The sequence below is a fragment of the Podarcis melisellensis genome (genome assembly GCF_964234715.1).
Source record: "Podarcis melisellensis genome assembly, chromosome: 9".
NCBI classification, from domain to species: Eukaryota; Metazoa; Chordata; class Lepidosauria; order Squamata; family Lacertidae; genus Podarcis; species Podarcis melisellensis.
In genome coordinates, this window is record NC_138541.1 from 10,435,935 (window position 1) to 10,461,197 (window position 25,263).

General features: G+C 45.9%; 1 protein-coding gene across 5 annotated transcripts in view; it reads left to right on the forward strand.

Annotated features, from left to right (window-relative positions):
* SEPTIN11 (septin 11) overlaps nucleotides 1-25,263 on the forward strand; it is a 117,210-nt gene that overhangs the window by 85,487 nt on the left and 6,460 nt on the right. For 2 of the 5 annotated variants that reach the window (XM_081925138.1, XM_081925142.1), the window contains 3 exons: nucleotides 4,566-4,698; nucleotides 6,265-6,452; nucleotides 20,590-24,666. In XM_081925138.1, the coding sequence (XP_081781264.1) occupies nucleotides 4,566-4,698; nucleotides 6,265-6,452; nucleotides 20,590-20,614 (346 nt within the window). In that variant the 3' untranslated portion in view covers nucleotides 20,615-24,666. Of the gene's footprint in view, nucleotides 1-4,565; nucleotides 4,699-6,264; nucleotides 6,453-14,229; nucleotides 15,820-20,589; nucleotides 24,667-25,263 lie in introns of those variants that run through there. The other 3 variants (XM_081925139.1, XM_081925141.1, XM_081925140.1) reach the window with 3 other exon arrangements.

A 25,263-nucleotide genomic window follows, 5' to 3' on the forward strand; every position in this document is an offset into this window, starting at 1 on the left:
TCTGCTTCCAGCTTATCTGCTACTGCATCAGTCTGTATCTTAAATCAGTTTCATACAGAAATAGTATATGAACACGGTTACGTTATTTAATTGGGGGAAGAGGAGCATCCACACTGTTTCCTGGGAATGGTAATTGGATTCATTTGCTGGCACAGAAAGCTAGAGATGGGTGTGTAGCTATAATTGTGTGCACCTCAGTTTTCAAATGTTTCCGTTGACGAACATTTCGGTTTTCGAACGCCGTAAACCCGGAAGTAAATGCTTCCATTTTCAAACGCACCTCGGAAGTTGAACGGCTTCTGCTGAGTGTATATGTTATTTTTCTCAATTTTCTCTATTAAATTTGCAGGCTGCCTTTTGTGCCTCGGTTTTCAAACGTCTCGGAACAGTCTTCTGGAACGGATTACGTTCGGAAACCGAGGTACCACGGTATATGTGTGTGAAAACAGGGTGCTGAAGTAGATGAACAACTGATCTGATCTATCAAGCTCTTCGTAGAGTCTTATGACTCACTGTCAGCATCACGGCTAAGAAGGGATTTTAATCCAGGTCTTCCTGTTAGAAAATCCAACACTATAGCTCAGCAGTCTCCAACATTGTGCCTGTGGATGTATTGATAACTCCAAAGCCTTAAGTGTGTTTACCTTTGTATCCCTTGAAAATACATAGACATGAAGGAGAAGTTAGTGAAGCTCTTCCTCGTTCTGTTCTACAGTGGACGCTTGGGTTGCGAACGTGATCCATGCGAGATGCACGTTCGCAACCTGCAACGTTCACAATCCATGTCTGTGCACGTGTGGGTTGCGATTTAGCACTTCTGCGCATGCGCAAAGTGTGATTTAGTGCTTCTGTGCATGCGCGACTGCCCAAACCCAGAAGTAACCCGTTCCGGTACTTCCAGGTTTTGGCGGTCCATAACCCGAAAAAACGCAACCTGAAGCGGCTGTAACCCGAGGTATGACTGTATTTGCATTTCATGGCTCAGATTAGTTCTGCTGGATCTGACTCTTGCCCAGATCCCTTGGAAAAGTGAAGCACGCTTTATTTCTTTCATTTTTTTATGGGGCAGGGGGATGATCTGGTCGGGGGGGGGGAGGAGAGAGACAAGACCAGAGAAGTTATCACTTACACCACTCCCTCAAAAATCCAAATGTGCCCACAGGCCTAAAAATGTTGGCAAGACCTGTAGAATGCTGTCTTGTTAATGGCAGCAATGGCCAAATGCAGTGGTTTTCAACCAGGGTGCCTTGAATGATGGTCAGGGTGCTGTGGGCAACACTGGCCTCTGTCCTTCTTTCCTTCCTTCCCTCCCTCCTCTGATGCCCTCTTGGGTCTCTGCCTCCCGAAGGCTTGCACAGCTGTTTGTTTCAGCAGCCGTGGCTATAAGCTCTGCAGGCAAATGATGCCTCTGGGGCTGGCCAGGGGGTGCTGATTGCAGGAGCTGAGGTGGCCTCGGAGTGAGTAAGCAAGCAGGTGAGAGAGCCCAGCCAGCCAGCCAGTCCACCAGTCCTTGCAGTTCGGAATGGACAGACAAGTCCCAGGCCCCTGTGGTGCTAGACTTATGTTCATCTTTGGCCAGTCTGTTGGGCCACTAAGGCTGGGGGCATCCTCTTCCCAGGTCCCTGTGGGGCAAACCTCACTTTTGGGCAGGGGGGGGGGCGCAGATCAGAGACTGGGGTGGCAGCAGCAGCAGCTGCCCAGAAGACTCCCAAAAAGAGGGGAGAAGAGGCTGAGGGAATCTTCCACCAGAGAGGGCGTTTTTAAAAGGGTGAGAGATTGCCAGCTCTGCAGGCAAGCAAGGGGTGACATAACTGGGCTCCTGAGCCCCACAGGGATGCTGCAGAAAGAATTTACCGTATTTTTCGCCCCATAGGATGCACTTTTCCCCCTCCAAAAATGAAGGGGAAATGTGTGTGCGTCCTATGGGGCGAATGCAGGCTTTCGCTGAAGCCTGGAGAGCGAGAGGCATCTGTGCGCACCGACCCCTCTCGCTCTCCAGGCTTCAGGAAGCTATCCGCAAGCCTTGCAAGCCCGGCAGGAGTTCCTGCGGGCTCACAAGGCTTGCGGGCAGCGACCTGCAGTCCCAGCGAGTGTCCGCAAGCCTTGCGCGCCCGGCAGGAGGTCCCGCCGAGCGCACAAGGCTTGGGGTGGCAGCCTGTTGCCCGAAGCACAGAGAGCCCTCCGGAGGGCTCCCCGTGCTTCCGGCGAGTGTCTGCAAGCCTTGCGCGCCCGGCGGGAGGTCCCGCCGGGTGCGCGAGGCTTGGGGCGGCAGCCTGCCGCCTGAAGCACGCAGAGCCCTCCGGAGGGTGCCCCGTGCTTCGGGCAGGCGTGTGCAAGGCTTGGGGCGGCAGCCACGGCTGGGGGGGGGGGAATAAATTTTTTTTATTCATTTCCCCCCCCCAAAAAAAAAAATTGAGGTGCGTCCTATGGGCCGGTGCGCCCTATAGGACGAAAAATACGGTAGTTGGTCCAGGGAGCCGTGAACTCGAAAAGGTTGAAAACCTCTGGCCAAACAGATCCAAAATGGCTTCCACTTGGTGGTTGCAATGAGATAATTGCAGGGGTAGGACAGAGCCAAAAGTATCAATTTATTTATTTTCAAGTTCAGATAGCAAAGAGGAAGTGGAGAAAGAGAGGAGACAGAGGACCACAGATAAGGGTACTTTCTTCTTGTCTCATAGCGCAAGCTGGAGAATAGATGTGAAGTGCAGGCACTTTTAATCTTTTCAAACCAGCCTGGACTCTTCAGCAAGCCAGCCTTGCTTCCTGACAGGGAGCAGAAAGCATTCCAGGAACTCTTGAAACCAAGCTGGATAAAGAAGTGGTGACAAACCGTTTACCTCACGAAGGACCCAGCGCATAAGGGGCGAGAGGAACTAGATGCTTCCTCGTTATCAGGCAAACTTCATCAAGCTCCTTGGCAAGTGATGTTTTGGAGTAGTTCTAAGAAAGGGGGAAGCTGAGACAGGGTCTGTGCACAGCACAGCATGAGTGTTGTATTTTGCTCTGCTGAGGGTGAAGCAAAAGAAGGGAAAAAGAAGGGAAGAAGTGTTTTGCACCACACAGAAGAAGAATAGGTAATGGTGCCTTCTCCAGGTGCTTCATCCAAGGGAGTGGACTTTTCAGTAGTGGCCCCCACTGTTTGTGGAATGCTTTCCCCTGGCACCATCAATGTTGGTTTTTAGGCACTAGGCCAAGATATTTTTAAATTCACTCAGGATTTTTAGACTGTAGTAGTAGTAGTAGTAATATAGAAGTTACTCAGGCCTCCTTTGCTTTTCATCCAGTTTTGTGCTTCTTTTTAAAAACGCTTTTCAGCTGAAGAGGACTTGATGTTTCCACGCCAGAAAAATCCTGCCTGAAAGTAAATATTGTTGGGATGAACAGTTATTTATTCAGTTTATCCCATTTTTGTCGTGTCCTTCCTTCAAATAGCTCTGAACTGTGTATAAGATGGCAAGGCTTGTTTTTTTGCGGGGTTGGGGTTTTTTTTTTTTTTGGTACATTATAATCTTATTATTTATATGCCACCCATCTGACTGGGTTGCCCCTTCTCCTCTGGGCAGCTTCTGGCAAAATTTAAAAAAAACCAATAAAACATTAAGCATTGAAAACTTCCCTATACAGTGATACCTCGTGCTGCGTAACCTCCAGGTTACGGAATCTTCAAGTTATGGCCGCGGCAAACCTGGAAGTGTATACTTGCAGGTTTCACCGCTCATGTGTGCACAGAAGCACTTTATCATGCCATGCGTGTGTGCAGAAGCGGTGCCTCTAGTTACGGATTTTTGGGGGTGTGCATGGCACCCCAAAACAAATTAAATCCGTAACTAGAGGAACCACTGTACATTGCTGCCTTCAGATGTCTTCTAAAAACCATATAGTTGGTTATATTGACAGATAGGTAGCCGTGTTGGTCTGCCATAGTCAAAACAAAATAAAAAAATTCCTTCCAGTAGCACCTTAAAGACCAACTAAGTTAGTTCTTGGTATGAGCTTTCGTGTGCATGCCTCTGAAGAAGATACCTCTGAAGAAGTGTGCATGCACACGAAAGCTCATACCAAGAACTAACTTAGTTGGTCTTTAAGGTGCTACTGGAAGGAATTTTTTTATTTTGTTTTGGTTATATTGGACATCTGATGGGAGTGCGCGCTGCCAAGAAGGCCCTCTGCCTGGTTCTGTGTGTGTTCCAAGTTCGGTCACCAATTGCATCTCCCAGATCTCTGCTAATGGACCTGGGAAGACATAAACACACACTCATTCACACACCCCTGGGGAGTTGCTTCTTCCAATAACGCATTAGATGGACTCATGGGAGGGTTGCGTGTAAAAGCAACCTCCCTTGCTCATACACCTTTAATCCTCTCAATAACCCAGCAAGGTATGTTACAGGCTCATGTGCAACCTTACCTGATTTACCAGGAGCTGCTGATTGACTGATTGATTGATTTTGTTCTTCCTTCGATGTTACTCATCCGTGATACTAATGAGGTTTGGCTTTCTTTCTATCTGCCCACAACCACCACGTCCTCTCTCTTTTTTAACGGGGTGCTTCCATAACAAGTCTGCAAGAGACCTATGAAGCCAAGAGGAATGAGTTCCTGGGTGAGCTCCAGAAAAAGGAGGAGGAAATGAGGCAAATGTTCGTCATGCGGGTAAAGGAAAAAGAAGCGGAGTTGAAGGAAGCAGAAAAGGATGTAAGTGGACTCCTACCCTCACTCTTAATACAGGATCCCACCCCTGAATCTCTGAATGATTCATCTTGGAATCGTCAGGGGGTCCATATAGGAGCACTTGTGCGAAGCAGAAAACACAAACCAGAGTTATTTTGGCCTTGATCATGTATAGGGTCCCTCCAGACTGGTGTTTTTTGTGTATGGGTGCATTCAGCAACAAGTCATTGTTGCAGTAATAGTGCATTTGTGGTGGGTTTATGCTGGACATCCTTCCATTATATTAGTTGAATGAATGAATTTTATTATTTCGGTCACAGACCAGTTCCAGTCCACATACAGTATCAAGGAAGTCATAGAACACAATGGGGATACATTTGAATTTGCAATTAGGTATAACACGGACAATACAGATATGGCAACAGTTAAAAAATATATAAATTGAAACTTAGCCCATATTAGTTGTACCACAACACTTCTCAAGAGTTACAGCATTACTGGATTCTCGTGCTGCGTAGTGCAGCAAAAACAGGACAAATAAAGCCCCAAATAAAACACAGAACATAAAAAGAAAAAGCAGGACATTTGTGGTATTAAAAAATTACAGGACATCTGTTCTCCATGCCCCATAGCTTCTGAAGGAAGCAAAGCAGTATGTCGATCCTGAAAGTGTTGCAGGCATGAACTTTATTGAAAGTGGGATCACAAAGAACCCCCTCCAGTGTTTTTGTGAATGCACAATTTAAAAAAAAGATTTCTGGAGGGGCCTATAGTCAATCCTGACCAGAGTCACCTAGGTCACTTGTGGGGCTAGAGAGGGAGATAGAAAAGGGCTGTTCCCAGTCTGGAGTTTAATGTTCATCAGGTAGAAGGCACCACTACTGTTATGTACCGAAGTTCTCACCCTGGGCCAGCAGGGGGATACTGTAGATAGTTTTCACTCAGGTCCACATATGCAAATAGGGGATTGAAAGTGACGTTCAGTGATTGGATAGTTACAGAAAATGGTTCCAGTTGCGTTGTAGTGGAGCTCTATATAAGCAGGCTGGCTGAACCCTTCAGTTCAGTTCTGTTCTGGCCTGTGAATAAACAAGAGCTGTTTGAAGAATCGCTGTGTCGTCTGATATGTTCACCCACAACTTAACAACTACCACTCAGCCGCAGCCCAACACCTGGTGTTTATGTCAGAGCGGATCAATTCACAGTCTTCAAACTAATTCCCAATCAAGGGGGCTGATGTTTCACACACCCTGTTCCCTTCTCTGCTTGAAGAGGGTGCTAAGACCTCGCTCAGTCGGTAGAGCAGGAGACTCTTAATCTTAGGGACCCACATTGGGTGAAAGATTCCTGCAGGGCTGGACTAGATGGCCCTGGTGGTCCCTTACAAGTGTACAATTCTATGATGCTGTGATCTCTGGCCATAGGCCATGAGTCTGCTTGTTCAAGCCCCTTCCATCCTTTGAGCCTGTGCAGCAGGTTTGGACTATTACAATTTTTTCCTGCACTTAACGTTTCTTCTCTCTCTCTCTCTCTCTCTCTCTCTGCCTCTCTCTGTCTCCATGACCTCCCTCTTTCTTTCCGGTTGGGCAGCTTCATGAGAAGTTTGACCACCTAAAGCGGACTCACCAGGAAGAGAAGAAGAAAGTGGACGACAAGAAGAAGGAGCTCGAGGAGGAGCTGGGCAACTTCCAGAAGAAGAAAGCGGCAGCCCAGCTGCTCCAGTCACAAGGGCAGCAGGCTGGCTCTCAGCAAACCAAGAAAGACAAGGACAAGAAAAAGTAAGCCATTGTCTCAGGTCGAGCTCTGTGGGCTTCTGTTCCAGTGTGCTGTCTTCCGTTGCATGTCTGTATTCGCTTCTTCCCATTATCAGACTGGAAACTGGGCTTCCCTCCCTCTCCCCCCGCCCCCACTTTAAAACAAACAAAAAAAACACCACCCAGACTGAATTATTTTTTATATAAAAGAAAATACAGGTTTGTTTGCTTTTTCCTTAAAAGAGCAGCGGGGAGGGAGTATGACCGGCTTTATTTTTTTATACAGAGGGTACCTAAATAATATTTTGTAAAAGCTTGACTAGCTGGTTCAAAGAAGCAAGAGAGCAGTTGGAGAGCAGAGACCGAAAGCCAGCCCACCCAGCGATCGGCTGAACCGACTTTGCAATAAGTCTTGGATTTTCTGTTGTCGAAGCAAAACACATAAGCGCTCCGTCTTTCACTGTCTTTCCCAGTGATGCTTCAAAAGGTCTGTGCTTAATTCACTGTGTAAAAGCCTTGCCACAATGGACCAGTGCAGAGCTGACAGTTTTCCTGAGTGGTAGCCACGTGGTTAAGTGATTGTGTTGGGCTGCAGGATCATGCCACCGGATTCCCTCGCCTCGCCTCCAGGTTTTGCGGGCAGCAGGGAGGATGTGATCCTGTGGCCCCAACCCCCTTAACTGTACGCAACGACTTGGCTCATATTGCATTCCTAATCAGCCAGAGGTATATTCAGCTCGGAGTCTTCTTAGTGCCAAAAGCGACTGTTTGCAAAAGCGGCTGTTAGAGCGTGCAAGTAACTTTAGTTACAGTATAAACTTCTATATCTGGTGCCAGTTCTGCCCCTGTGCTAGCCAAACAAATTAACAGTGCTGGGTATGCTATGATTGCAGTACAATGCTTCTTATTGTAAAAGTAAAAAAATAAAATAAAACCAGCAGTCTGGCATCGTTGGAGCAAGCCAGACCCGCATATTTGCAGTCAGACCTTTAGCCGCTGCTTGGCTGCGGAAGTGAAGAAAGGTTTTGCAGGCGTGTAAGGGTACTTAACTGCACCAGCAATGGGAATGCCATGCATGGATGGGTCTCTGGAGCTATGCTCATGGATCTCCCAGGTGCTTCTTGAAGGAGCAGTAGCACATGCAAAGGCAGTATGTTTCCTCTTAATAAATACCTTTCAGGGGGAATTTCGAAGCATTGTTGCAGTGTCTCTTGAGAAAGAGAGAAGCATACTAGGCATGAACCTTAACAGGTGTCTGGTCTACAGCAGGGCCATTAAGCTTTCTCTTCCCCTGTCGTTGTTCTCCAGACCTTTCTCTGCTAATCCTGGTGGGTGCCAGGGCTACAGCAGGTTTCCTTTTGATTCTGCACCTGTGCATATGGCTCTGCACGCATGGCACCCATAGGAGATTTGAGTGACATTTGCCACTTACGTAACTTCCCTGGTTGCATTTTTGTAACACTGGAGTGCTCCCGCAGGTCACTTACAAGGTCTCAAGGTACTGAAAAGGGCAAAGTGCAAAAGATGGAGCCATCTACAGGCTTCAGAATTATGTACTTGCAATGTAGGTATACAGATTTGCCTTTTTCGTGTTGACCTTTTTTTAAAGGCGTTGCGACCACTGGAGAGAGTTACAGGAGCAATCTCGCACCACAAGAATGTAGCCAGGGATGTGCAATCCCAAAGGTCTTTCCTGACCTTCTTTGCAAGTTTAGAGCCACCATGGCCAGTTCTGTCTTCCAGGCTGATGCTGCAAGTCCCATCTGGGCGCAGGGCAGTCAGCACAGGGACCTGATCCCTTCCCTGCACACGTCTGTTTGGGAGTGACCGGCGCTCTGCTTCAGAGTGCCGGTCACCCACAAAAACTTTGGTGTGGAAATTCCTTTTGGTTGCACTTCTGCCAGCAGAAGTTCACCCACCAAAGAGCTTCGTATCCATTCCGTCTTTCTCTCTAGTCCTGAATACTGGCTAAGCTTAGTTTCTGCAGTAGCTAAAACAACAGACACCTTAAAGACATGATCACTCATTACCAGCAAGATCCGCAACACACCGTTGCTCTTTGCACCTCTTCAAAACTTCTAGTTACTCCTTCCTTCCTTCCACCCAACATTTTGTGGCCATTGACCACACTCTGTCCTCACTGAACTGCTTTTAAATTTCCCTCCCTTAGGATCCTTAGGGAAGATTTATTTTTAACTTGTGCAAAAATTGGGGTCTGTCCCTCAATCTTGCTGATGATCTCCTCCCGCTTCTTTTGTGCGTGGCTAGATGCAATTTTGGCTAGACAATCAACAACAGCCACATGACATAAGTATCATGTAACGCAGGGGCCAAAAGAATTTCTATACACGGTGTTGCCAAATGACATGGGTTGCAAAGGAGTTCGGTAGGTCCGTTAAAATTTTGTGCGGTATATATCCCTGCCACTTCCTGCATCTGATGAATTGGGCTCATGTTCATGACAGCTCACGCCACAAATTGAGTGCTGGTCTTTAAGGTGCTTCAAGACTCTTAGTTGCTTTTGCTACGGCAGACTAACATGGCTACCTCTCTGCTATAACCGAAGTCCTATTCTGCAATTTGTAAAAAATGAGCAGAGCGAGGTCCGTTTTGACTGTTCTAGCTTCTGACTGTGCTTCCCTTGTGGGGGGTGGGGAATCAATATGTAGGTTATATTTTTTTAAATGAAGGATTCTTTGAAAGAGTAATTATTTTTGAAGCTGTCTTTACATGGAAGAAACTCTATTTTTTGTATATCTTATAAGCATCTGTAATGGTGATTGCTTGACCTAGTCAAGGAGGTCTGTCTCTGGACTCAGTCGAATTTGCAAATTACAGGAGGGCGTTCCATCTTTGGAAAATTGTACATTTTCAGCATGGGCTGGCTATCTCACCTCACCTTGTGCCCCTTTGGCCTTGTTCACAATGCACCTTTATTGTAGAGCAGTTAAGGAGCTTGGGCGCAATTGAGTCAGACATTCTGCTGTGCAGAACCCACACTGGGGAGCTGTGAAGGAGTATTCTCCCACTGATTGCAGACAAACTTCAGGACGGGTTCAGACCAGGACTGGGAAGCTTGTAGACCTCTAGATATGGCTGGCTCACAGCTCCCATTGTCCTGAGCTCTGCCAATGCGGGTCAGGGCCTTAGGTTCCCCATCCATGCCTGGTTCATTTAGTCCCACGTTCAGTGTCCCAACCTCAGTTTCTAAAACAGGAGGAGGTGGAAATGAGCTTCATTTTGAGATATTTTTTCTCCACCCTTCTCCAACACCAGATAGGTGGGGCTGGCTGCAGTTCTTCAGTGGTGAAGGAAAAGCACTCTGTGCGAGAGGGATTTCCCTAATGTAACTATAATATCACATCTTCCAGGGCTGAGCCTGGTGATAGGAAGTTTCTGGTACTGATCCCTAGCTCAGAGAAAGCTGTAGATTCTGCATAGACCTTTGCTGTCTATATAAGCACAATCCCTTCTATAATAATATTTTAGGAGGCAGCAACTTTCTGTTTCCCCAAACTAAAGCCATCCACCTTCGACTATAAATTAGGTTGACATTTTTACTTCCTTGTTTTAGCGTGCGTCTGAGATGCGACAGTGAATTTTGTAAAAAAAAAGAAGAGAGAATGAAATAAACTGTAACATCTGACCTGGGTTTCAAACTTGCAATCCCAAACAGACCCCTTGCCCCTCACTCACTATAAAGAGGGATCAGTTAGGGGAAGTGCAGATGTTACATTAAGGAAAATTTAGGAGGGAGGGGGAGGGGGGGCAAGGCCTGGATGTGCCATTTTCTCAGTGGTGTAATGTTTAGAGCTAACGGAAGGGTGAAGCCTGAAAATGGCAACTCTGGCATCCCTGCAGAAACCAACCCTTTTTTGAGAAGCATCCCAAAAAGCTTTCTAGGAGATAAGGCTGAGCCTGCTGAATGGGGGTTACAGGAACTTAATATTTTTTTATCAGGCTCTGTGGACACATTCCAGGTTTTGTTTCGTTTCGCCTTTTTTTGCTGCAACGATAAGGGCCTAAAGTATTAACTTTTGGAGAGAGAGAGAGAGAGAGAGAGAGAGAGAGAGAGAGAGAGAGAGAGAGAGAGAGAGAAGAGGGGAGGAAAGATGGAATTCTCAAGGTTATTTTTGTAGAGGATCCATTTGGTTGTTATTTCTTTTTACGTGTCTGGAGTTCCCCCACGTGGCGTCAGACTGTCACTGCAGTTGTCAAGCCAGAGGAGCAGTCGCTGGGTTTTCAGATAATACTGTTAAGGGCTGCTGCTGCTGCTTAAAACATGGGGCCAGATTCTGGCTGGCTTAGACTGGCTGGTCACGGTTGTAATGTGTGTTCCACTGCATGTATACATGTGCTAGGAAGCTGTGGTTTGGCTCAGCTTTCCTGCGCATGTGCGCTATTCATACATGCAACAACACACGCATGCAGGACACGCACAGGGCTGCATATCTAAATCATGCCCTGTGATAGGTATTTCCCAACCCCGGTTCTCTCTGTCATTTGCCAGAAGTGGAGTTGGGGTGCTGGAGCCTGAAATGCAGTGGGCAGGACACGATCCAGCCTCCTGATAGTTAGGCCACACCTGGTCAACCCAGATGCTGCATGCTGTCTGCCGTTATAGGGTTGGGTGTCCTTGGTGGTTTGAGAGGCCTCCCAGTTACACCTGGCAAGGTTTCAGCACAGATATAAACCCCTGACAGAGTGCAGCCACATTGACACAGAATGCTAAGCCAGGGGCCACACCGTGTGAGCACAATGCATACTTGGAAGGCACACACACACTCATGCGCCGCAACCAGATGTGGACATGCACATTAACTCCATGCAGCCGCCAGCAGTTGGACTTGGGGAGGGAGAGGTTTCTACTTTCCCCCCTCAAAGCCGATGGGGTCATATTCTTGGTGGCTGCATCTGGCGAGAGAAGGCTAACTGTAGCTTCTTTCAAGGTGGGGCCCTCTGGCAAACTGGTTTGTCAAGATGCAAGCATATGTGCTAAGCTACAGAGGGTGGTTTATTAATGCAGCCCAATTGCTCCTACTTTTCTCCTTCCTTCTGCAAGCAGGTAAACAAACGATGAGCTGGTTAGCTTTGCATCCAAACCTTTATTTTGCCCAAACCACAGTTACCTGTTTTTTACCTAAGCTATTGCGATTTGCCTGGGTGGAACAAACCATGATCTCCAGCATCACATAGCTTTACTAACCTGCTCTGTATAGGGTATATTTGTATTCTGATGTCTTCTTGAGTGTTTACTGTAAGGCACACTGGGCACAGCTTATTGTGGGAAAGCAGCATATAAGTAAACGCAATCAATTAGTCATAAAACTTTCACAGTTTGTGTACCTGCATGCAGAAGGGAGGCATGTTGCCGAAGGGCTTGAACTGCATGCACTCTATGCTTTAATAAACAATACTTCGTGACTTGGCACTGCATGCAAATGCTGCCTGTGTCTGATGGCCACATTTAACAATTCACAATGGACTGCATGCGTTGCAGAGAGTTGGTCTACTCTAGATGACCCCCTAGATGTCCCTTCCAGCTCTGCAGTTCTAGGATTCTCTCCTGCAGAGAATCACTTTCTGTGCAGGTAGCTCTTTCCACTTTTAGAAACTGTTGTGTGCTCAGATGTGCAGTTTAGTGCTTTCACTTGCTGTTGAATGCTTTAAATGGAAAAGCGAGAGTATGTCATCAATATTGCAATATATATGCACATATATTTATCATGCACACCCACAGATGTTGCAACCTAGCCTGGATTTCTGCTTTTAAAAGGTTTTTAAGTTTTCTCTTGGCCTTGAATGCAGTGCTCCACTTTGCCTATGAAAGGGTTTGGACTTTTCTTGGTAACAGAACCCACAGTGGAATGACTGCCGTGATGTTGAAGTCCATTGACTCGTGGCAGATCAACCTGCTCACTGTTGCCGGCATGACTTCCCTCTGAAACCCAGCAAATTGGAATGCTCCTTTTTAATTCAGAATAAGAACTGGGCAGCTGAGGTTTTACACTGTATGTTTGTGGCAAGGCAAAATATATATACTATCTAGCATTTTTATAACACTACCGGGAGACAATGTGCTGATCTGGAGCAGAACTTCCAGATCAACTTCTCCAGTTAAATGATTTCAGGAAGCAGTAATGGTAAAAACCCCTTGTCCTAAGACAGCCATTGCCAGCCTTCCTCGGCCTGATGCCATAACTCCTCTCAGCGCCATTGTGTGCTGACTTAGGCTCTTGTCTTGCATTGCTTTTTTGATGTGGAGAGAATTTGCTAGTGGGAGTCCCTCCATTCCCCCAGCATTCAAACAAGAATGGTGCAGTCCAGGAAATTCTGTACCCCCTGACTCCTGCATATAACATGCACTTTTGCAGCATGCATTCCTTTAGCTACAATTTTCGAAGATGCTAGCTTGTCAATTCTGGGAGATGTACAGCTTTGTTTGCTTCATCAAGATTACTAAAGAACTTTCCCAAGTCACTTAGTTTGCCCGGTGTTTTGCGGTGGGTGTCTGTTCCTTTGCTCAATTAAGGATTGTGGGGGTTTTTTAGTGCAAAGTACAGTATGCTACTCAAGGATAGTGATTTGCCAATTAACTGGTATACGCTTTCTAAATCTGCAATTAAATTGCTGTGTTCCAATCTGTCCCAAGGCATGCACAGGCTCCCGCTGCTTGCAGAATCTTTTGCATGCATTCCAGTGGAGGGAGCCCACCTGCACATGCCTTTCTTTGCACACGAGGCACTGAATCAATGGCGCATCCCATGCACATCTAAGGAGGGCATTGGGGGGAATGTGTGTGCTTGCATGAAGAAGGGCCCCAGGTTCAAGTCCTGGCATGCCCAGTTGAAAGGCTCTCCAGTAGCAAAGCTGGGGAAAGGCCTTTGCGTGAGCACTTGGAGGTACACAGAAAGCTGCCTTGTACGGATTATAGGTCCATTTAGCTCAGTCCTGTCTACATCGATTGACAGTAGCTCTCCAGGGTTTCAGGCAAGAGTCTTTCCCCACCCAATCTGGAGACACAGAGTTTTGAGCCTGGGAACCTCTTGCACACATCCTGTGGCTGAGCTATGCCCCTTTCCCAAACTACTCAAAGGATACTAACCTTATCCAAGCTGGAACTGCACATGTGTTGTTGGGCTCCAAGCTCCCATCAGTCACAGCTGGCATGGCCAGTGCTCAGGAACGGACATCCAAAACATGTGGAGAGTACCAGCTTTGGGAAGGCTGGAACAGACAGGTAGCTGGACCAGTGAAGCCGCCTAGTGGTGCAGCATTAAAACTGCCGGCACACTTGCAAAGATAAGCAGGGTCCGGTATGGTTCCAAGTTGGATGGGAGACCAGGTGTTGAGAATCCTGCATTGCCGGGGGTTGGAATAGATGTCTCTCAGAGTCCCTTCCAACACTATAACTTTATGAGAGGCAGCTGCTTGTGTCTGTCGCTGGAACCGGAGCATTAACTGGGGAAATGGATAAATTAACCGACCAGACCGTCCTGTTTTTGTCACACATGGCCATAAATTTAAAAATGCTGTGTGGCTTTTGGTCTGTGTTTTGCTACTAGGCTTCCACACAATAAGAACTTAGCATGGATTTAAAAGGTTAAGGGTTGGTTGGTTTTCATTCCTTCCCATTCCATAATAATCCCTTTTGCAAAACCCTCCGCCATGAAGCAAGAAGCTGTCGCCAGCTTCCTTGTCATTTCCCACTGATTTTTTTCCCCAATTTATTTTTTTCCCCTTTTTTGAGTTGCTATTATTTCTAACATTTCTGTTCTCGTGTTTGTTTTTTGATTTGCAGTTCAAGCTTCACATAAAGCCTGCCAAGTCAAAGGATGTTCCTGCATTCACCTGCTTTTGCAGTAATGAGTTTCAGCCATCTTTGTTTTTGTTTTTTTTCTCTCTTCCCTTTTAAACACAAATCCTTACTATATTAATAATACTGTGTTGGGTGGGTGTTGGAGCAAAGGCTACCTGGCCTTGGGCTTTATTGGGGATATTCCTTCTTCCTCTGAAGAACAGAAACTGTAAAATTGATTGGAATGGGAGCTGGAACTAGATTGTAACAATTTTAAACTTGGGTCTTGTTCATTGCACTTGGGTCCACCTTTTGGCCATGGTCCTCTTGAGATCCTCTTGAGGTGTCTGAAACTTGGGTTGCTTTTGTACAACGGGCTTATTCTTCTTTTTTTCCCATTTTGAATGGCAAACTCCTACCCTCCAACCTCCTACACCAATGCACCTCTTAGCAAGAACACCATCCAGCCACCATAAAACCCTTTAAAGTCCATGGGTTTCTTTTATGGAAGGTTTAAGTACATGTTTACATTTTCCTCACATTGAAATCAATGGGGCTTTTGTGGGTCTCAGGGCCGTGCCTTGATTTTCCTTCAGAAGAAGATTTAGTACAAAGGGGATACTATTTAGGGTTTGAAAAGAAGAAAGAATTAAAGTCCCACTACACATGCAAATTGCTGTGTGGTCGTCTGCACCAGGGCCATGATATTTTGAAAAACTTCATCACTTGTCGGAGTGAAGAAGGATTATAGCCATGCTCAGGAATTCTGGCTTTGTATAGCACATTCCATTTATACTGAACTGGCTCACTGTGGTTAGCTTTTCACACAAACCCTCCCCAACCCCCCAGATACAACCCATTTCTACAACTAGCAAAGCCAGTCCAGGACGGAACAAGATGATGGGAGTCCAAAAACAGCTGAAACACTGTCTTAGAGCAGTAGCCTGAGGAGTCATGTGGGGCTACATCTGAAGCAAACTGCTGATATAGAGTAAGGCCCCGCTTGCCCTATGCATTTAAAACCTTCCACTTTGAACAGTCATGGCTTCCTCCCAACGAATCCTGGGAAGTGGAGTTTGTTAAAGGTGGCAAGGCTGTTAGGAAAGGCCCCTGTTCCCTTCACAGAACTACAATTCCCAGAGTTCCCTGGGAAGAACAATTGATTATTAAATCACACTAGGAATTGTAGGTCTGCAAAGGGAATCGCGACCTCCTAACAACTCTGAGCAGTTTTAAACTACCATTCCCAGAATTTTTTTTGGGGGGGGCATGGCTGTTTAAAGTGGTATGATACTGCTTTAAATGTTGAGTGCAGATGGGTCCTAAGGCTCTTTCATCCTGACACAAAAGCGTTCTAAACCCACCGGTCCCACTCCGTCTAAGACTTCCTTTGGAAATAGCTTGTAAGTTTGCAGACGAAGCCCCAGGCTCAGGATTTGTGACATGTCTCTTACTGACATTGCATGACTTCGCACATGCATGCTGCCTTTTGTAACTAACGTCTTAGATGCTTTCCACTTTTGGCGTGTCCGTTTTAACAGGCTCCCCCGGTAAGTTTTGATCTTGCTTTTAACCAAACCTTGCTGCAGACATGATATACCGTATTTTTCGCTCTATAAGACGCACCAGACCACAAGACGTGCCTAGTTTTTGGAGGAGGAAAACAAGAAAAAAATATTCTGAATCCCAGAAGCCAGAACAGCAGGAGAGATCGCTGCACAGTGAAAGCAGCAATCCCTCTTGCTGTTCTGGCTTCTGTGATAGCTGCGCAGCCTGCATTCGCTCCATAAGACGCACACACATTTCCCCTTACTTTTTAGGAGGGAAAAAGTGAGTCTTATAGAGCAAAAAATACGGTAACTAACAAATGCAGCACGTGTGCGAACCAGAGCTGCACATTATCATTTTTAATTGATGGAGGATAACCTACTACAAATGCCTGGACACAGAGGAGCCACAAGGGCATCAGATAGCACAGGAGAAACATCCCTGGAATGTTAATAATCTTTACAGCATCAAGGATTTGCTGAAAGAATTAGTGGTCTGTTTTATCCTGAAATGAAGAAATTAAACCTACCCCCTTAGGGCTCAATCTTATGGGTGATGGGTGTTGTTCTTGTCATCTGATTTTAAATGAATTTGTGTAAGTATATGAGCTCAATGTAAAAGATTCATCTTTCATTTCTCAGTTCTTAGAAGTGAATAGCAGTTCCAAATAGCCTGCGGGTCTTACCCATCACAGTGCTCCCATGTGATCTCTCCTGTTTTTAACATTGTTGAAGTGTGGTATGGATGCAGCCGGTGCTTTTTTTCTTTTAAAAAAATGTTTAGGGATACTTTCATTTTGACCCAAGAAAATCACCATTTTATGGTTCAAATCGGGGGAAATAAATACAGTAAATGGACAAAAAGTACAAAGATTCACAAAATGTTTAGGGCTATGAGTACCCCCAGGAAAAAAAGCGCTGGAGAGAGACAACCATGTTTTTCCTGCAACGTAAGAACCATCCCTCAGGCTTCACGCCATTTGTTAAACCATGGTTAGCTGCTGGTTGTTGTCAAAGCTCTGCTTGGGCCAGGACTTCAGAATTGGCCCTGCAAGGATAAGATAGGCTGAGCCAGAGTACAGTCATAGGCACCTGCTCAAGAGCTTATTCGCACAAGTTTAGATGTGCACCCAAATCCCATTTGCTTCATTTCTGAGCGTGCACCCAAAGTTTTAAGTTGTGGTGTTGAAAAATAGGTGCTTGGGAGCACAGGCATGCTCATCAGAGTTCCAGAAATGGGTGTTGATTGTGTGCGTGACTGTGTTTGTTAATGGTTAGCAGGATTTACTCAACAAAAACTGGCAAGTAAGTAGAGAGTAAGAGTATTGTGGGAATGTGAGAGTTTTGGAATGTACAGAGCGTAGAGCAACCTTCAGATGTTTTTGACTACTTCTCCCATAAGAGCCCAGCCAGAACATGATGGGGGCTGATGGGAGTTGTAGCCAGACATTTTGGAGGAGGCAGGAGACATGTTTGTCAAAGGCCCACAGGAGACAGAAACAGCTACAGCACCCTGACTTTCTGCAGAGCGAATATTCCGCATGTATTTTTAAAATAGGTTTCAGTAACACCTTGCCTGCAACCAATGTACTTGTCCATCCGAAGTTGAGCCAAGCAGGGATAGAAGGAAAGCCTTTGAATTCCACTGACTTTTAGATCAATTTCTATCTCATTATCTTTATGAAGCTGGTCTAACCACCACAACTCCCCAGGGAACTGTGGAAGACGTAGCTTTTGGTTCTCGGCACCCTTGTTTAAAACCAGCATTTGCCAGGTTTCTTGAGCAGAATGTGAAGCCGTGTGGCAGCCAAACTAATTTCTAAACTTGCTTGAACTCTCAGTGTCAATGTCGAACTGTGAGGGAAGACAAGCCTCTCCTGTCCAGATTACTTTTACGGTTTCCACTTTGAAATTGTATGTGCCAGCCAAGGCAAATATTGGAATGAAATCTCACCCCGTACCCAACCTCCTCTTCCCCCTTTACTTTCCCTCGCTCTCACTTTAACTGTTGTGAAGCTGACTCTGAAGTATTTAACTGTTTGTATTTTTCTGTGCTGGACAGAACATTTTCCTTTCTGACACTTTCCAAGAGATGGAGAGTCCTGTTTACCTTCCGCTTCCCTCAACATTTTCTGCTGACGTGCAGCCAATTGTCCCTCTGCTTCCAGCTAGGTAGTCTCCAGTTTCTTACCTTTTTTTAAAAAAGCACTCTTTGAAATTACGCTCATCACCAAAGTCACCACCCTCCCTTCGCTTTCAACTTTGCTTGCTTCTCTGCCAAACCACCACGGTGTCTTTTTTTCTTTTTCCACTTCCCTTGCTCTTAAGCAGCAAAAAAAGGCTAATCTGTTTGCTAAGAACATAGTTCTTAGCAAAAGCCAGAAGGCTGGTTCACACATCACACTAAACACAGGTTCAAGCTGCCTCTGCAGGTGAACAAGGCTTCATGTGGCGGGGTGTAAACATGTCCATTTGTGGAGCCCAGAGGTTGTGCAAACGGACTGCACTTGTTGAAACATTACATCAACTGTTCAAGTGTCCATCTTGGCTAGCTGCATGCACAGGTTGTACCTTTGTGGAATATGATGTGTGAACACCCTTAGCAGGATGGCTGAAAACCTGCCCAAAGGGAGGCAGATCAGCAAAAGATAGGACCAGTTTTGTGCTATACTGTAATGCAGCCTTTGTCAACCTGGTGCCCTCCAAATGCTTCAGAACTTTTTTTCCCCTTCCATATAATTTTTATTAATCCACAAATAAAACAAAACAAAGTGCATAAATTTCACATCTTTTCCATTACTTATTTCTCTTTTGGACTTCCCTCAACTGTTCCGTAAATCATTCATAGTCGTAATTATAATTACACATTTCTCAAATTTGTATTGACATTATTTATCTCTTTTTTTCTTATTCCCTTTAGACAATACTTCTTACTTTTCTTACAGTGCTTCTTTAAATCCCTTAAGCGTCATCTGTCCTTCACTTAAACATTCCAGATATTCCACAAATTTCCCCCAGTTCTCGATGAACTTTTGGTCTCTTAAGTATAATCTTCCCTGTCAATTTGTCTAGCTCTGCGTAATCTAACAATTTTATTCTCCACTCTTCTATGGTTCAAATGCTTCAGAACTTGTAGTCCAAAGCATCTGTAGGATTCCAGGTTGCCTAAGGCTGCTTCAATGCAAGCGTTGCGGCCAAAAGAAGGACTTGCCAGCTAAGCAAGCTGGATGAAAAGTAGCGCTCCAAGCAACTGCTTCTCTCTTGGCCTTGAACAGAAGGAGCCAGTTTCCTAACCATGCAAATTCAGCAGCTTCGTTGTGCAACTATATGTTCAAGTTTCCCAAAGCTTGAATGCTTGTGTGCCGTGTTTGCACCAGCCATGTCTGTGTGTGTCCTGATTCCTAATCGGCTTTTGTGCCTGCTCAGTTTGTTTTAAGTATTTTATTTGTTCTGCCTGCTTAGTTTAAGAGAATCCCTCTGAGAAATAAAGTGGTTTTTTCCATCTATAGCAACCTACCAAGCGGTAAAGAGAACTTGACCAGAAGTTTCTTCCCAGAAATCAGAACAGGAGGGTGATAAAATTCTCTGCCCAGCTTGATGAGGAGGCCGTACAGGAACATGACTTACGAGGCTCTTGACAGCCTTGCAGATAAGCCAGCCTGCCTATGCATGTGAGTGCCAGCCTTGTGGCACCTAGGTCACCTCCTGTTCCCTCCCCCTGCAAACCCCTTTCAGTTTTCAAAAGCCTCCTTATCTGATCACCTGGAAGCAGGACTTAGTCACCACAGGTGAGTAGGCAAGTGGCTAATGTGCCAGGTTAGAAGACCGATAGATGCGTCCTTGCTAAAGCAAGCATTTTGTCTTGTCAATTTCCAGCAGTCAGGGGTCAGCAAACATTTTCAGCAGGGGGCCGGTCCACTGTCCCTCAGACCTTGTGGGGGGCCAGACTATATAAGTGCAGGCACCCAGATCCTGGAGATTCTGCTATTTGCAGCCTAGGTCTAGATGCCTCTACGGATCTCCCGTTGCAAACCCCTTTGCCAAATGTATTCTGGCTTTTGTCCTCCTTTCTTTTTTAAACTCCGCGAGTTTCTTTCCTTCCTTACTAGCCCACTAATCCAGAGAATGAAATTCATTCTTGGGAGAGGGGGATTTCTTTCCGATTGCTCTGATCTCCCTCCCCTTCAGAAACCCCCATAACGTAAAGTTATTTGTTGATGTATGCTCCAATCTGACTCTTCAATGCCCTTTTTGAAACCCACCTTTTAAATGTTTCGAAACATGGCATCTTTACGGCACCTTAGAGTGGGCTGCAGTCCACCTCTTGTCAGTTGGTTGCTCACAACTAGGTGCACCAGAATTTTAATGCGTGTGCAGTCAAAAGCACCTCCGGGTTTAGGGCGGCATATAAATTCAGTTAATAATATAATAATCATCCGTTCAGTACAGATAAGCAGCAGCCACACTCAGATGCAGATCCCAGCGTATATTTGGAGACACACCAGATTTGTCTGCTCCTGATCCAACGAGAAATGCATGCATGGAAGCTGGCTTACCTGCATGGGTCGCCTTAGCTCAGAAAGGTGAAGCACCTGTGGCCTTCTGGATATTGCTGGTCTCCCAACAGTCCCAACTATTATGACTGGTGCTTAAAGAAGATGGCAGTACAATATTTGGAGGGCCACGAGTTCCCTGGGAGCTAATTAACTGCCAGAGAGCCAGGGTCTTGCCCTACCTTAGCCACTCCCCGGACCATGTTTAGCTTGCTAAATATTGCACTTGCTTCTCCTTTCTGTATCTATGCCTTTCTTCACAGCAGTCCTTGGCTCTGCACGGAATAATGTCTCTCCTCAAAAGCTTTTTGGATGTGCTATCTCCTTTGCATGTAAGTATAGCTGTACAAGACCATTCTGTCCACCTTTAGGAACTACCCCAAAGGGCTGGGGGGTTTTTTTGCAAACGGGTGTGCTCGTGATCTGCAGGGGTGCAGAGATGTTCCAATATTCCTTCGGCTAAATTGCAACTCGGTAGTACAGAACAGAAGGGGAGAAGCAGCAGGTGGCCAAGCACAGCGACTCCAGTCCAGCAACAGTTGGTAGAACTTGGCTTTCCTTTTGATCAGTGGCGCAGTTTGTTCACAAATAATGTTCAAAGGGCTTTGCTGCTGGAACCTGTGCATGTTGAACCAGAAATTATATTCAGTTCAGTTGAAGTTACTTCCAAGTAAGGGTGCTGTGCTGTACATATTGATTGCAGGGCGGTCTTCTAAGTAAAGACGTTTAGGGTTGTTCTGTTGATCTGATATCCAGAAAGTTTCATTGAGAGAGCATTGGAACATACTGCCAAGTAAAAAATGCTTAATATCCAAGTGGTGAACGTTTAGTTCACTTTCAGCAGTGGTGGTTATCCAGGAAGGAGTTACTCCTCCCCCACGATTTGGAGGCAGGGCTATGCAATTTGTATTTATTTTATTTTATTTTTTTGCCTGGCCCTTCACTGACAGGAGCCTCCCGCAATTCCAGCCCTGTTTGCTTCGAGCAACAGCGCTTTCATGGTGCTCCCATTTTTATTTTTTGTGCTAGGAAAAAAGCCCACTTCACCATTTTGTGTGATCTCCCAGCTTAACCGCCCTAAATACCCAGGTTTTACTGGTAGTCCTAGGAAAAACACAGCTTAGAGACACAAGCTCCATTTTTAATATGCATGCTTACGTGTTTATTTTCTATTTTATATGTGTTTTAATGTATGGGACAGCTGCCCATTCCTGCATTGCAGGGGGCTGGAATAGATGATCCTTGGGGTCCCCTCCAACTCTACAATTCTGCGATTCTATGAATACCTGCCATGAGACAGCCGAGTTTCCCCTCCTCCCAATAACTTCCTGGAGCCAGCTTAGTATTCTGTCACTCAAACCAATAAGTAGAGAAATGATGACCGGCCCTTGAGTAAATCCTTACTATTGTATTTGGCCAGCTCTGGTAATGTTTAGTCAGGAAGGTCAAGTGATCAAGAAGTTTACCATTTCCTTATTTTTATTTTTGAAGAAGTGCTTGCTATAAAAAAGAGCAGGAAAACAAGACCCAAACTTTTATCTAATTTGGTTGTTTTTTTTGTTGAACACAAGAAATGTCCACGGTGTCTTATTCCAAGTGCCAAAGGCTATAACAGCTGCAGCTGTATATATATTTGCACTTGAATAAAAACCATACCCCTTGCTGTGCCCTGGGAGGGTTGGTGTTGGGGTGGGAGAGGGTTGGTTTTGGTTCTTACAAAAATGCTTGGTGCAATGGCTTCACGTTGCTTCAAAGGAAGACCAGTCTTGGTCCGCATCCCTGGAAGGTGTGATGGATATTAATACAGAGTGGTATTTTAGAAATCGCTCAGCGCTGGCCTGCCCACTTCTGTTGCAGCCGGCAGGGAAATCCCAATGGAATCACGAATAGCATAGCAACAATGCAAGTTGAACTTGCTTGCTTCTTTCCCATGTGTAATTTCATATCCTAAGCACCAGGTTTTAACCACCACCACCAACACACCCACTCCCACAGACAGTTGATGGGGGTTAGTTGAGATTCAATAAGGCTAGAGCTTTGCTATTGCCATTCACAACCAGGGCCGTCTTAAGCATTTCCGGTGCAAAGATCCCTCCAGCACCACCTCCCTTTCCCAGAGTTGTCAAGCTTTTTTTAGGGCTGGAGGAGGCGGGCAGTGGCTGGAGGGCAGCTCCTCTGGCAGGGAAGAGGCAGAGGCTGGATGCGGCGCCTCCCGGCTCAGCTAGCCGCTTCGTGCTGCGGTGGCCGTGGCAGGCAGCACTCTGAGCGAGCGGCTCTGTGCTGAGCGAGGGCACATGCGCCACTCCCACCGAGCGTCGGCTCGGTTTTTCCCCTTTTAGTTTGCAGGCACCCTGCAGAATTCGGCACCTGCAGGCTAAAAGGGAAAAAACCGAGGCGATGCTTGGTGGGAGTGGCGCATGCACCCTCGCTCACTCAGCGCACTCATTCGGTGTTCCCCGGACTCTCTCCTGGCGCCGTCCAGAACTTGGTGCCCTGGTGCCCCGCGCCACTAGCCTCTATGGGTAAGACGGGCCTGGTCACAACAGACAACTGGTTTTCTTTTTGACAGTGAGATTATAGGTGTTTGCCACACGTGGCTGATGACTTGCTATCCGAAACTGCCCAGTGATTCCCATATTAAGAATGAGTATAAGCAAGTGATGGCCTTGCTTGCTTGAAGCTCTGTCAACTTGCAGCCTTCCTCCAAAATCCCTGTCTAAAAGGGCATTAAGGTGCCCCCCCCCCGTGCTAAAATGTCAAACGCTAATCACCAAACAGGGAGCTATTCTATGAGGGCAATCCCCCAAAATCACATCACCTTTCTGAGTGTGGCAGAAGTGGCTTGCCCACACACCAGCTGCATTCAGAGGCATTTGCTTCTTGGTTAGCGAATATGTGTCCAGGTCACTTCCATTACGCACTCTGTCTCCCGTCTTCCCAATTGGAACTATAGAGGGTCCAATTGAGGGAAAGTAGGGCTCTTAAAAATAATAACAAAAGTGGAAAGGCTAGACTCCAAACATAAGGGAACAAAGAACAAAGTCTTGACAGAGCACTAAAATTCTAAAAAATATATATTGTGCGTTTAGTGTTGACGTTGAATGTGATGTTAGTGGCAACTGGTGAGCCAGTAACAGGAGCTAGGAGCTCCTAGACATTAACATATGAATGGGACCCCATGAACACCCAAGATGGGTGAGATCCAGCCACTTCTGTGATATCAAAACGAGCAAATAAACACTTGGGGCAAGCTATACCAGAAGCCACAGTGTCAAGCAAGAATGCCAGTGTTAATTGTGATAGTGCATTGTTATTTGGGACAGCTGCAACCACACTGGTTTACGCATTAACCTTAACATAGACTCTTCACTATCTGCGTACTGCACCGTCAAAACTCCAACACGCTCTTCCTGCTGCCTTAGAGTGCTTGCATTGTTACCAGGTAGATGCTTACACAATTTTTGTTTTCAAGCGAGCCCCATTTAATAGGCAGCCAACACTCACAAACACAGCCAGAGTTTGCAGATTGAAGCCATTTAATACCATTCGCACCAAATCATGGGTTTTCTATGCAGCATGAACATGGGGCTCCCGGCTTCAAGAACTGCCCTATTTGTTTTACGAGGGATGATGCTTACAAATGTCTTGTTTTGCTGTGTGACAAACTGAGACCCGTGTTGTGAACATTTATTATACCTTAAGAGGTTTGTATCTTTCTGACTTGCCATTCATGGACGCCAACCTGTAATCTTGCCATATCTTTGCACCAAAAGGGGGTGAAAAACCACGGTTGCATTGACGGTAAAGTAGTCCTTACATCTGTGTAGCTGGAGCCTGGCAGTGTAGCCTTGAAACATATATGAAGGGTTCTGTTTTATCTCCTCCTTTCCCCCAATTTTATCGATCTTGAACTGTGAACAGCCGTAGGAATATGTCGTTTGTATACTTCTGTTTTGTGGGATTTTGTGTTGTTGTTTTTTAAGGGGGGGGAGTTTGCTGACTGCCTTAAAACTTTTTAGGTGTAGTTTCTTCTATTCCTTTCCTATTTTGAAAGTATCCTATGTTTTTACCAGAATGACTTTGTAACCGACTTACAGTGTTAATATAGCGCTATATATATATGTTATGTATCCGTCCATTAGACTTTTGTTAACACTTTTCAATGTCAAAAAAATGGTTTTTCCAAGCACACCAACAATCGGCATCTTTGTGCATTTGACAGACACGGGGTTTGGGGTTTTCTTTTTGGTTTTGTATATGTTCTTGGATGTTTACTCCTGAAGAGTCCGAACACACAAAAGTGGGAAGGAGAAAATACATTTTAAAAAAGCAAAAGCAAAGCATAACATGCATTATTCTTTTTTTTTTGTGCGGCCTTCATTTTTAAAATATTTTGGTTTGCCACTTGAACTTTCTGTGAGTGATGGGGAGGGGAGAAGTGGGAACGGGAGCCACTGGAGCCCAGCTGGTTTGCAGCTTTTAGGGGTCTCTTCCATCATTTGTACACACACTCCATCCCCCTTTTTCTTTTGCTCTCCCCTTTTTGGTGACAAATCATTGGGCACAGTCACTGCCATTTTAAATTGTCCATTCTGTGCTCTCTTGTTCCCCCTCACAGCATCTTGGCAAGGTCCAGACATCTTTGTGCTTCATTCTCGCATGTTCCAGCCTCTTTATACTCGGGTCTGTTTTTGGCATTCCTGCATTCATTTGCAAAGGGCAAGAGGGCTGCCAGTATGTGGCACGGACTTAACCCTCAGAATCCTTTGCTTCAGCTTAGAAAGGGATAAGTGTAGCAGCTGTAGGGCATTCGGTGGCACGGGGGGAGGACAGGTGGCTTGCAAAATTTTGGCAGCTGAGGTTTTTACTCTGGCTGGGGTGGGACTGCAGGGCAGCATCCACTGCAGTGCCGTAGATTCCGGAGTATTAGGCGACTG